The sequence below is a fragment of the Miniopterus natalensis genome, chromosome 10 (genome assembly GCF_054644295.1).
Source record: "Miniopterus natalensis isolate mMinNat1 chromosome 10, mMinNat1.hap1, whole genome shotgun sequence".
Taxonomy (NCBI): Eukaryota; Metazoa; Chordata; class Mammalia; order Chiroptera; family Miniopteridae; genus Miniopterus; species Miniopterus natalensis.
The window spans coordinates 9,198,839-9,211,908 of NC_142090.1; the positions used below are offsets into that span (position 1 = coordinate 9,198,839).

Below are 13,070 nucleotides of genomic sequence, written 5' to 3' on the forward strand. Positions count from 1 at the left end.
GGCACTCAGCCCTGCTGGCCACGCGTCCCTTCCAATGCTCCTTGACCTGCTCAGTCCAGGTGCCATTCCGGGCAGGTTGCCCTCCTCCCTCCCTCCTTGCCTCCTTCCCTCCCTCCTTCCCTCCCTCCTTCCCTCCCTCCCTCTCTCCCTCCCTGTCCTCTACAGGACGTCCTTCGTCCGGTCCCCATACTGTACACACGGGTGCTGCTCAGGGCTCTGTCTCGGGCCCTCTCCCCTCCCCGCCCTCACGCTCTCCTTCGGTGGCATTTCGCTCTTAGGTTTATAGCCCGCTCCCCCTTGATTGCGGTCACTGCGGGGAAGACAGATAGGCGGACTCAATCTGCCAGCTCGTGACCAAAAAGAATCTAAATTCGCTTAAGTGATATTTCCATCTGTGTGATGCCAAGTGTGCTAGCTCGACTGGACGTCTTTTTAAAACATGTTTTTATTGATTTTTAGAGAGGAAGGGAGAGAGAGAGAGAAAGGGAGAGAGAGAGAGACATTGATCGGTTGTGCCCTGACCGGGGGACTGAACCCGCAGCCTGGGTGTGCGCCCTGACCAGGATTCGAACCAGCAACCCTTTGACGTGCGGCGCGAGGCTCAGCCGACCGAGCTACACCAGCCAGGGTTCGACTGAATGTCTTTCGCTGAAGGAGGCGGCGCGCAGGTATAGCTTTGGTCACCGTGGCGCGAAGAGGAAGCGGTGGCTTCTCCAGCACCCTCTTGTTCTTCTTCTGCGGGACTCATTTCCATGCCCTGGATGGGTCTTCCCCAGGGAAGGCCACCCTCAGGATGTTTTCTGTTCACACAAGTGATGTCTCTTCATTTTAACTCGCCTTCTACGGGGTGTATTAGTCTGCTAGGGCTGTCATACTATAGCATCACAGGCTGTCTGGCTTTAACAGTCAAAATTTATTTTCTTACAATTCTGGGAGCTAGAAGTCTGAGATCAAATGTCGCCAGGATTGGTTTCTGCGAAGGCCTCTCTCCTTGACTTGCAGATAGCCGCCTTCACTCTGCCTTCACATGGTCCCTCCTCTGCATCTCTGCGTTCTAATTCTTTTTTTTTTTTTTTTTTTATGTCTTTATTGATTTCAGAGAGAGGAAGGGAGAGGGGGAGAGAGAGAGAGAGAGAGAGAAACATCAATCATGAAAGAGCCATTGATCGGCTGCCTCCTGCACGCCCCCAACGGGGGATCGAGCCCGCAACCCGGGCCTGTGCCCTGACCGGGAATTGAACTACGATCTCCTGGATCCTAGGTCGACGCTCAACCACTGAGCCACGCCGGCCGGGCCAATTCTCTTCTCACAAGGACACCAGTTATATTGGATTAGCCCTACCCCACCCCGATGACCTCATTTTAACCTACTTCCCCAAAGAGTCCCCTTCTGAGGCACTGGGGGCTAGGATTTTAACATATGAATTTGGGGAGCACAGAGGGGGTGTTCCAGAGACTGAGACTCATGGCCAGACAGCAACAGGACAAAGTCAGAGGGAGCGACTGAACACTACGCATGCAGGCCCTGAGCTGAGGACATCCAAACAGGAATGCCATGGGCCTGCCCAAGTGCTGCCAGCCCAGTAGTGGGGACGGGGCACCTGTATGGAGGAGGGTCCGCCATCTAGGCTGAGGTATGCCATGGACACCAGAGTGTGTGCGACAGGCAGGAACTGCTCTGGAAGCCTAGAGGAAGAAGAGAGAAAAATCAGTTGGGTGATCTTGGTCACACAGGGAGGTCTTAGTAATGATAATAACCACCTTTTATTTAACACCTACTATCTGCCAGCGCTGCATACAAACTCTAATCCCACCTCAGCGGCTGTGGGGGGGACTATACCAAATTACTTAGAGCGAGTTCTTAGTGTGCTTGGCACAAGCGAGCGTGTAATACATGGCAGCTGTGGTTCATTCAACAGATATTTGTGCAGTGCCTTCCATGTGCCAGGCAAGATCAGCACGGCTCTCCCCTGGTGAGCTGACAGTTGGGGGTGCACTGTCCGATTCCGGTAGCCGCTGGCCGCACGCGCCTATTGACACGCGTTAGAAAGAAGAGTTCGGTTCCTCAGCCACGCTAGCCGCACTCCGCGTGCTCAGCAGCCACAGGTTGTTACATTTCCATCACTGCAGAAAGTTCTGTTGTGCAGCCCTGGAAAGGGGAAGAGAGATAATAGCTTAATGTAAAGCCTGTGGACAAAACAAGGGGGTTCTATGGGAAGTAACCTCACGGGGAGAGCTGAGCATAAATTCCTCACTGGGCCGGTCATGGTAAGCAGTCCCGCCCCAGGCCTGTAACTTCTTCAGCGAAAGGTTTGAAGCCAGCCCTGTCCATTGTCCTTGTGCAGCTAGGTTAACACACCTTGGAGACGCCAGAAGTAATACCCCTGGGAGGGGTATTAGCCCTCAAGAGGGCACATAATCTTGTTAAACTGTTAACTATCCTGTAATGCAATCCCCAGCTTGCTTTCTCCCACCTCCATATAATCTTCCTTATGTCCCCTCCTTAATTCCAAATGCATAAAAGAAACTACAAGACTATAATTTTCCAGAGGTTTTGAGAGTCTGCTCCCCGGCCTATGTCGTCAGTTTGGCTCAAATAAACTCTTATAAAAGGTTTGAAATATGTCTTACATTGACAAGGTCATGATAGAGGTTTACAGGAACAAGAAAAGAACATTATTGGTAGTACTATTCTCATTTGTAATTAAGATACAGGAAGGGAAGGTCTGAGAAGTTAAGCAATGTGACCAAATTCACACGGCTGCTAAGTGGAAGAGCTGTGTTCCGAACCCGGGTCTGTCTTAATCTCATGCAACCCCGGGCAAAGGTAGAGTCTGGTTAAAGAGAGAACACACAGGAGGTACTGTTGGTGGCAAAGCAGCCGCCTGGGCAAAGACACAAGAGGCACAGATGGGCAAGGCTGGCGGAGGACCACGAGTAAACCAGTCTGGCTGGAGAGGCAGAGACTTGTTGAACTCATGTGCTCGGAAAGGTTAGGTCAGGGCCTGCCTGCCTTGACTAGGCGCCAAGGAGCGAGGAACCTCGGGTGTGGAGGTTGAGCCGTTGTCAGATGTGAGCCGGAGCCTGGCATGGGCAGAGCCGTGCGTTAGGAAGCGGCAGTGCTTAGGGGAACTGAGCCGAGACCAGTGAAGGATGGCAGGGGAGACCGAAAGGAAGGGATGAATGAACAGCGGGAAGCCCAGAACGCCGGAGTGGGAGCCGAGACATGACCCTACGATTTAATGCTGTGTAACAGTGGGCCATATACTTCATTCCTCTGGGCCTCAGTTCTTCTATTTTAAAAAGGTAGGGCTGGCTCTGGGTCTTGTTCTAGTAACGGTATCTAGGAATCTGCAAATGTGAATGACACTGGGCTACAGAAGCAGCGGGCAGTGTAGCATGGAAGGTGGGGCCAGGAAGACTGCAGGGTCCAAGGTCATCCTGGCGTGAACTGGGAAAGGTGCGCCTGCCACAAAACTAGAAAAATGTGTGAGAGGGCTCGTCTTTTTTTGAGGGGTTGGAGGTGGGGTCTCACAGGCTATGGAGGTGGGGAATGATAAGTGGTAGTGAGAATACAATGGATTTTCTTTAGGAAAGCCTGCACCGTGTTAGATCACTATTTTACACCCCCAAACATAGATTTGAAACTTTTTTTCATCCATGACTTTCACTATTAGGAAATACAATTTACATCATAGTACAGTAGGCTGTCCAGTATGTACAACTGAAACAAAAGGTTTACGAAACCTTAGTCACCCTCACTAAGGGCAATGGATCCTAATATCCCCTATTTGGTACATTTTTTTTTTTAAAGCTGCTTGCCATCCACTGAGTTTCTTTAATGATCGATTATTGTGTCACGACCCACGGTTTTCAAAACAGTGCGCAAGAGGAGACTCCAGTCTTCTTCATTTGAAGGCCCTGGCCGGGGGCCCTGTCACAGAACCCAGGAGGGGGCTGCAGAGCGAACCCGGAGAGTTTGGAGAAGGTTCCGCTGAAGGCTTGATCCGAGGCAGTGTGGAGAAGAGCAGGGGTCTGGGAACGAGCGGCGGAGCCACCCGTCCAGGTGACCGAAGAGCCCCTAAGGACACCGTGGGCGCGAGGACACCACGTTCCCGCAGGAGTTCAGCCGCCGCCGCGCGCTGCGTTTGCTGAGCGCGCGCCGAGCGCACGGCTCTTGCGGCTCGGCCGGCCCGTGGCTCTCAGGCTCCCGCGCTCGCTCCCTCTCCCCGCCGGGCCCGCTCGCGCCCCCTGCGCTCACTCCGTCCACACCTCCGCGGGGAGCGCGGAGCAGGTGCCGCGCAGGGACGCCCCCCGCCGGCCCGCGCCCCGGGTCGGGTTTGCTCCGCTCCGCTCCGCCCCCGCGGGCGCGCACACGCGCGCGAAGTTCTGGCGGCTCCGTCTGCGCACCGGCGCCGCCTCGCCAATCAAAACTGACCTGTGCGCGCACCTGGCCTCCGAGCCGCCCTCGCGCCGGGTAGGCACTGCTCCCCGCGGCCCCGCCCCCGGCGGCCCCGCCCCTCCAGGCCCCGCCCCCGGAGGCCCCGCCCCCGGCCGGCCCGCCGCTCTGCCCTCGGCTCGGCCTTCCCCGCCTCGCATCCGTGCCATCGGCGCTCGATTGCGCGCGGACTCCGCGCTCGGCGGCTCGCTCGCGCCCGGCCCGCCGCTCCCCGCCCCCCGGCCCCCGCCCCCCGCCCCTCCTCCCGGCTCCTCCCGCCCCTCCTCCGCCTCCCGTGCAACTTTTGCCGAAGCCCCCCCTCCCCCCCGCACACACACACGCACAGCCATGCTGAGCTGAGCTCCGGCCGGGGACTGGCCGCGCGCTGCCCGCCCCGGCTCCCGCCCCACCGCGGACCCGCTCGGGGGCCGCGGCTGCTCGGCCCCTCGGCCTCCGCCGCTGCGCCCGCCCGGCCGCCCCGGAGCCCCCGCGCAGGGCCCGGGCCGCGGCGGCGGCGGCGGCGCCCGGCCCCCTCCCCCGGCGCCGGCCAAGTGAGGCGGTGATGCGGGCGCCGGCGGCCCCGGCTGCGCCGAGAGCGGAGACACAGGCTCAAGATGGCAGATTCCGACTGAGGCTGGGGGGGCCGAGCTCGCGCGCCGCGTTCCCTTCTCCGTTGCCATGAATCGCGGACACCCCGGCCCCGATGGCCCCCGTGTACGAAGGTAAGGGGCGCCCGTTCCGCCGACCCGCTCGCCCCGCGCCGCCGCGGCCCCCGCAGCTTTGTTCTGCCCGCGGCCCCTCGCCGGGCAGCCCCCGGTCCGCAGCCCCGGCGCCCCACCCCCGGGCGCTCCCCGGCTCCCCACCCCTCCCGCCACCCCCTCCCTTTGCCCAGAAAACGGCCGGGATCGGGAATTTCACCGGGATCTTATTTCCAGGGTGGAGGGGAGGGGGTGCGCGGGTGGGTGGGCTGCTGCCCGAAGAAAAGAAATGGGGAGGGGGCGCGGGGGGAAAGGCCGATCCCCGGGGCTCTGCTTTCTATTTATTCGTGATAGATGAAGGGGCCGCGGGGTGGCCCCCCCCACTCCCCACCCCGAAGGTTACCTCGAGGCTGGTCCCTGCGCGCGTCCTCGCAGCTCCCTGCCCACTGCCCTGCGCTCCCGCCCCGCGCTCCTTTATTCTTCGCGAGCCTCGGGTCTTGGGGGGCTAGGCGAGGGGAAGGGGGGCCGAGAGGAAAAGTCCCGGGCAGAACAATGAAACAGACCCACACCTCCCCGCAGGAGCGTCTGTGCCGGGAAGCGTCGTTGAGGTTCCGAGTCGGGGGAGGCGGCCGAGGCGGTGCTCTCGGGGCTCGGGGGGTGCGCCCGCGCGCGGGGTGCACCTTCCCCCGGCCGCGGGGCGTTTCTCCTGCTGGGACCGTCTCCGCGAGGGAAGGAGACGCGGGGCGGAGGGGGGCGCTCGGGGTCCCCCCGCCCTCCCGGTCTCCGCTTTCCCTTCGCGTCCGTGCTGTCAGCTTCCAGCCCAGAAACCAAACCAGAACCAACTAAGTTTTTTGCACTTCGCGGTGTGTGTGTGTGTTTTTTGGGTGCTCGTCGCAGGAGGGGTTTTAAACCCAGGCGGGCCTGCTCTTGGCATCTTCGCGTCGGAGGCTGTTTCCATCGGGAAATCGTGGGGGAGAGCAGCCTGTCCGTACTTCCAGCGTCGGTCCATCTGGCCGCCTCCCGGTTTTGTTCAGACGGTCTGCGGACGGACCGGCGCGGGCAGGGGAAGGGTCCGTGTGGCGCGGGGAGGAGGGGCGAGGAGAGGAGATTTTAATCCTCCTGCACATCCCGAGCGAAACAGGGAGCGCATTAATAGTTTTATCTCTGTTGTAAGAGGCAGATTAGGAAAGAAGGAAAAAAAAAAAAAAAAACTTATCTGAAAAGAAAATCTGTTATTAGTTCCAGGGTTCCAAATGAATTAGGTTTCTGGGTGGAATAAAGTTACCAGTTCAGGCCCCTGGATAACGAGGCTGTAAATAACCTATGGACTGTAAATATTTTTTTTTCAGGCTCTCTTGGAAACAAAGGGGCTGTTTAGAAGGCAACAGAGAGATGTTATTCCAGGGGCTTTCCTCTTTGATTCTGAAGAACACAAGGTCCATTTAACCATTCGGCAAAACAAAACGAAATTTCTGATCACTCCACCAGGCAGAATGGGGGGGGGGGGGGCGGTGGCTCTGTGGCCGTGCAGGAGGACCCATGTTGGGCATTCATTGTTCGTCTGTGTCTATGGGAGGGGGCTACAGTCAATGCTCCCACTGTCTATGGAGTGTTAAAATGAAACAATTTTCTCTTTATTAAGTACCTCCTTGAGACTCCCTCTGCTGGACGCTCGGGGTGAGCATTGGGGAAGGAACTTGGCATTGAATTCAGAACTGTAGTAACCGGCTGCTTTCCCTTTCACAGGAGCTGGGCCTGTGGGTTGGGGTGTATTTTGTCAACTTGGTAGAAAGCCGTCTTGGGAACCTGTTCCTTTCATTCTAAACCCACGTGGAATGTAGGCCCGTCCCCTGAGGCTGAGCGTGGGCACTCCTGTTCTCCCTACTGTGTTCTTTCAGTGCTTCGCACCAGATAAGGGACTGCAGGTGTGCAAGGTGTTATGGTTTAAGGCTAATTAGGGAGCTCTGAGGTCTCAGGAGCACACTGTTTTTATTTGCAAGCCTTCCCTCCCGTCCCAGGTGATCTCCCTGGTCACCTCTTTCAACCCTGGGTTTCCAAACTCCGTCTGGTTTGTGTGCTCTCTCTCAGTTATTTCTACGCCCTGTGTGCTCTGATTCTGCAGTTTCTCTGTGCAGCTCTATAATTCTTTTCCTAACCTCCCTCCTCTCCCCTCCTGGACTAGTTCAGCATCACTCTGCGGGAGTCCAGGCCTGGATCTTATTGAGAGAGACCATTGGTCGTGCTCTAAAGCAGACAGGTGACCTCTAGAGTCAAGGATTGCATTGCTGGAACCACCATTCACTCACTGTGATGAGCGCTTCTGAGGCTCCAGTGACCTCCTTTCCCCTTTTTGGCGATACCTGCTGGACTCAGTGAACCTGACTTTCACGAGGACTCCCTGTGTGTGCCCTGAAGGAGCAGGGCTTTTCCTGTGGAATTCTCCAAGAAGTGTGATTTCTAATAGTTTTCGAGCTACTAAAAAAATCGAACCTGGGAGGTTCTTCTCAGGAGACATATAATGACAGGTGAGGCATTTCAGCTGTAATTCAGGAGTGTACTTGTTTTTTCAAATGGGGTGCAACTGCGCCAGGCTGGGATATTGGGAGAAGGCCTGACTGCATGAGTGGGGCATTCCGAACGGCTGGATATTTAGAGAGAAATGCTGGCTTCCAAACAGGGTGTGTTTGCTAATGCGAATTACTGGGTGGCAGAGTGTAATCCGTCTTCCACAATTTGCTTCTAAGGATAGGTTTATAAATAGCACATTCGTTTTCAGTGGCTTGGTGCTGATTAAGTTCAGCTTCTTAAAAAAGGTTTATTTTCTTTAGAAGGTTAAACATTTGCCTCGCAATTGTTGGTTACTCCATCAGCTTGCCTAGCAAGGCTTTTTTTCCGATATGTAGTGCAAAGGCCGACCACAAAGGTCTGTGCTGCCACAGGTTCTGAAGTAGAGGGCCCCAAATTCAAAGTTAGTTATGTTCTGCTGGACCTGAGGTGCACCACGTTGATTACTTACTCACACAGACTTCCCGCAAATGCTGAAAGCCGTCATCAGATGGGCCTGAGCACACCTACCAAGAAATGAGTTCTGAATCACCTTCCATTAAAATAATTTAGAACATGTGATGACACATGTTCTCAAATATCTTTTCTTGTGTTTGTGTTTTATGTTTTTAAAGTGAGTAAGTATAAATATTGTTTTCATTCTTGCCGCATCTGAGTGGTGAATCGAGGCTCATTCGTGTTGGCCTCAGTTCTGGGCAGTGGGGCACAAGACTCGAATTCAAGGATCCAGCCCTGTGGCTTCAGGCACTTCTCACAGTCAGAAAGGAGTGGATGTGAAGTGCCCGGCTGTAGTGGGCATTTTCCCTGTGCGTGTTAAATCTTCTATCCTTTGAGCTGCTTACAGGCATGGTGGCTCCAGGGAAAGAAGAACCCACAGTTTAGAAAACCAATAATAGCAACATTTCAATTATTAATCTCCTGCCATTCCTCTTCCAGTTTGAGCACCAGCCACAATAAGCCCCCTCTGGCCACAGAAGAAAGAGCCCCTTTTGACCCCCTCTGTGACCTTTCCAGATCCCCGCTTCCCGCCGAGCTGCTGCGGGTTTCAGGTAGAGCATGCTCGTCTCCTGTGGCACCTTCTGTGCCACCTTAAAAATGAGACCAGCCTGCAGAACAGAGTTTCAGAGGCTGCAGCTGTGCCTCTGGGAAAGTATCCCAAACTCTGAAAGGTGCAACCTTTGCCCTTAATCAGGATCCATTCCTAACCCAGGCTGCAGGCCAGGCAGGGAAAGGAGGGTTGGCTCACCAAGGGCCCCCTGGGGGGGGGGGGGGGCGCGCCCCAACCCGCCCTCGGGCCATCGCCTGCAGGGCTCACCTGCACCTCGCACAATTTTGCTACGAAAGAAATGCGGTGCCTTATGCAAGTTCCAGCTGCTTGTAGTCTTCGTGTTTTATTTTGTGGTGTGTTTTTTCAGCTCTTCTCCTTCCTCTCACGGAGACCAATCTTGGGGAACCACCTTTGAGGTTTAGGTGGAACAAAGTGGGGATGCTCAAGAGGGTATGCTGTGTGGACATTCTTTATTGGTCTCTGAACACGTGACTTGCCGACGCTTCCTGGTAGTCTCAGGATGGCAATTCAAGCACTTGAGGTTGCTGTCAAAGGCAGGACTCAGAATAATGCCAGCAGACTTCGTATAACCACAACAGAGTGTGAGCTTGAAAGGCCCAAACTCTTAATGGTCCATTTCATATGTCAATACCCTATTGGGGGAAAAAGAAAAAGGGAATTGAAAACCTGGAGTATAGGAAGGTCTTTCTTTTTCCTCTAAAAGAAACCCACGTGCCCAGAGTTCACAGCGACCGTTGTGACTTAGTTTGTATTATACTCTCTACCTGCATTAATTCACCTGTCTTCCCAACAGGCCCACGAGGTAGGCACTGTCACCTTGCTCTACAGATAGGGCACTACTTCAGTGCATTCATTTAACAAGCATTTATATAGGGTCCCTGTCCTTGAGGGGTTCGGGGGGTATGGGAAGTGAAAATCAGAACTAAACAGGCCCAGTGGCCCAGGTCTGACTCAGGCGGACGCTTTTCTCATGTGTATGTGTGTCACTTCCTAATTCTCACCTGCTAATGTTTCTCAAGTGTAAAGGGAAGACCCTACTTCCCTGTTTTCTCTTGAAATATTTTTTTCTTTTTTTGTTCTGTTAATGCTCACCTAAGGATATTTTTTCCATTGCTGTAAGAGAGAGTAGGAGGGAGGGAGGGAGGGACATCAACTGGTTGCCTCCTACATACACCCCAACTGGGGGTGGGGAGCGAACGGTAACCGAGGTGCGTGCCTCTGACTGGGAATCAAACCCTTGACCCTTTGGTGTGAGGGCTACACTCTAACCACTGAGCCACACCGGCCAGGGCTTGAAATGTTTTCTTTTATTTGGAATCAAAAAAGTGCCTCTGAATGTAGAAAATTCCTACTACAAATTTCCTTAGAAATGACTGCCTCTAATTTGCAGATTGCATCTTCCTCTTTCATTACTTAAATTTTATATCCTTATAAATGCAAATATATTTCTAATGTGCACATGCTGCTTGGAGCCTTTTTATTTGGGGTATTTTAGCATCACAGGCTCCATTGTGAATGGACCCCCTGTGTCATACACGGCTGTTGGAAGATTCACTTCTGGCTTTGCTGCCTGGCTGAGATGTTGTATTTCAGGTAGTTTTGTGGTGCTTGGTGGGGATATAGATTGGGCGGTCAGCCCGGCCAGAGTGGCTCGGTGGTTGAGCGTCGATCCGTGAACCTGGAGGTTACTGGTTGGATTCCCGGGAGGTCCAGGCACATGCCCGGGTTGCGGGCTCGATCCCTAGTAGGGGGCGTGCAGGAGGCAGCCGATTGGTGATTCTCCTCATTGGTGTTTTTATCTCTCTCTCTCTCTGAAATCAATAAAAACATATTTAAATAAATAAGTAGATGGGCTGGTCACTCAGCAGACCACTCAGGGAAGGGAGTTAAGGAAGAAGAAAGGCCAGGCCTGCCTCTCAGGATCATGGAGCCCAGAGCAGGAGAGGACCTTGGGAGAAACGCAATTCACCTCCCGCCTTCAGGAAGGTGAATGTTCGTGACTTGAAATTATCAGTTCATCAGAAAAAAAAATTTTTCCAGGAAAAGGCTGCACTCGGAACACCCTCGGTGACTAATTCCAGCATTCAGTTAACCTGATGGTCAAGAAATCCCCCACCCGAAATACCGCCTGCTGTCCCTGAAACCGGTTTCCTTCCCCTTGGTCCCCTTTTCTAAAACCTTTCATACACTTGGAGGTAATAACTGAGTCTCTGCAGCTCTTTCCTCGTAGGGCCTGCTTAGTGTCCTCTCCCTCCTCTGAACTCTCTGGTTTCTCCACAATAAAAACAAATAGTGGTGATCAAAACCGAACACAGGCCTCTAACGCTGGTCTCATTAGTACAGCAAAACCACTTCAGCGTTCTTGCATCATTGTGAGCCCTTGGAGGGCACGCACCAAACTGGACTCATCTTTGTATCCCCCGTAGCAGCTGTGCGGTTCCTTAAACCTAGTAGGTGCTTCATAAATATGTGTTCAGTTGACTGTTCCTTTAATGTAGCATCTAAGTAAAAACCAACACTCCGCCCGCCCCGGGTTGGTGACGCGTGGCTACCTTTCATTTCGGCCTGAGCGTTTTTCTTGTACTCACGTCCAAGCATCACTCACCCCAGCAGTGCCATCTTTTTCTGTTTGCTCTTCGGATCTCAGTTCCTCGCTTTGAATTTCACCCGTCTACCTCCAGCTCTTTCAGAACCTTGGTTTTCCTCCGGCAGACCCCTGACCAGCACCGTGCAGACGACATCGGTGTGAGAAAGCCGAACTAGTCTTGAAAGAGGGGGAGAGGGCGCCCGGAAGAATCTCGATGACTCAGTGTAATATCCGGACTTGGACAGGTCAGATTCTTCACAGGCCCCGAGTCAGCGGGAGCCATACCTGTTTTACCAGGTTCCCCGCGGCAGGGACGCCCCGTGTCAGGAGGGTGGCCACAGGTCAGACTTGCAGAGGGAGCGCCTCCCTCTTCCTGGTCTAAAGCCCAGTGCAGAAGGCAGAAGAGGCGGCGGACAAAGCCATTCAGCTTGTGATCCCCTGGTGGGTGACTTTGCCACTAGAGAGTAGGCTAGTAGAAACTAGTTGCCAACTTAAGAAAAAAAGGAACAAGCCTTTGAAACTGCAAAACAATTTTGCGATTTTGCAGCCCCTTATTTCTAAACACAGCAATGAACAGATCTGTAGTGCTTTTCGAAGGGGCCTGTTTCAGCAGTTCTTGCCTAACTTCTTTTGCTCTAGTAGGTTCTGATTAATTAAATGCCACCGTGTCTGAGCAGAATTAAGATTGATTCACTCTTGCGCGTGCTGATGCTGTAAGGCTTTATAAAACCTTTGTTGTCCCAGTAGGGATGCAGTCTACTGTGTGAGCGGACAAGGGCTCTCCCCCGGGTCAGGCTCTCTGTCCTCAGTGAGGGTCGCTGTGGAACCTGCCGAAACATTGGGTAGAAAAGGCACTTTGGAGTCTCGCAGTTACAGGTTTCATCCCGATGAAAACAGGCTAGTTCCCGTATCATTACCATTTTCCTCCGTATCAATCAATATTACCTCATTGGTTCAACCTGTGGAATTGTTACTCACATTGTAAAATGACTTTTGCAAGGGCATTAGCATGAGAAGGGGGATGCGTCTCGCCAGCTCTACACAGAACTTCTCATTTCCTAGCACTGAAGCAGCACATTTCAACGGCATGTGTTCCTGGAATCCTGTTGCAAGTCACATGGGGAGGAGATTTGGAAAGCTCTGGCCTATTGCTGGTTGTGGCAGGGTGTTCTTTTTTTTTATTTTATTTTATTTTTCTAATGAGGAATTTACAGACTGACCAAAGCCAGCATGTAAATTCTTGAAATTGTGCAGAAAAGCAGTAAGTTAGACCCTCCTGAGTTCTGTGTAATGGCACCTGTGCAGGAGACTCTAGGCTGATAGCTGGAGCTCCGGTGGGAAAGTTGCGGGGAGCTGTGACAGGTGAGGGGAGGCGCAGGGGGAGAGCGCACACGTGCCTCCGCTCGACCCCCCGAACCACGACATCTCAGCTCCGGCACACTGGCCACTGTTACTCATTAGGCGTGACCCGTACCATCGGGAAGAGATTAATCGATATTCATTAGGTTCTGTTAACTGAGGCCGGGAGATTCTCTAATGTATTCGAGAAATGTGTCCATTAGAAAATTGCTAAAATAAGGAAACCCTTTCATTTGGCTATACCACGACTTAATCCAAAAAGGAGCGAAGGCCGCTTAAAGGGTTACGTCTCTGAAAGAAAGGGAATTAATTTATGTAGATCAATTTTTGTGGAGCAGCTGATTTCCGAGGAGG

General features: G+C 53.6%; 1 protein-coding gene and 1 long non-coding RNA gene across 4 annotated transcripts in view; one reads left to right on the forward strand and one right to left on the reverse strand.

The window, feature by feature from the left end:
• Window positions 1-497: 497 nt before the first annotated feature.
• Window positions 498-5,811, reverse strand: LOC107531093 (uncharacterized). Of its 3 annotated transcripts, none has more exons than XR_015715164.1 (4): window positions 5,706-5,811; window positions 1,780-2,149; window positions 1,602-1,686; window positions 498-1,084 (listed from the first exon to the last, which is right to left on the reverse strand). It is a non-coding gene; the product is annotated as an uncharacterized LOC107531093 (long non-coding RNA). The 3 variants fall into 3 exon arrangements; XR_015715166.1 differs by lacking the exon at window positions 5,706-5,811 and adding an exon at window positions 5,540-5,688; XR_015715165.1 differs by lacking the exon at window positions 5,706-5,811 and adding an exon at window positions 3,971-4,066.
• Window positions 5,014-13,070, forward strand: part of HIPK2 (homeodomain interacting protein kinase 2) — a 150,431-nt gene continuing 142,374 nt past the window's right edge. Inside the window, exon 1 of the mRNA XM_087820984.1 lies at window positions 5,014-5,160. Within this exon, the coding sequence (XP_087677110.1) occupies window positions 5,142-5,160 (19 nt within the window). The 5' untranslated portion in view covers window positions 5,014-5,141. The remainder of the gene's footprint in view (window positions 5,161-13,070) is intronic.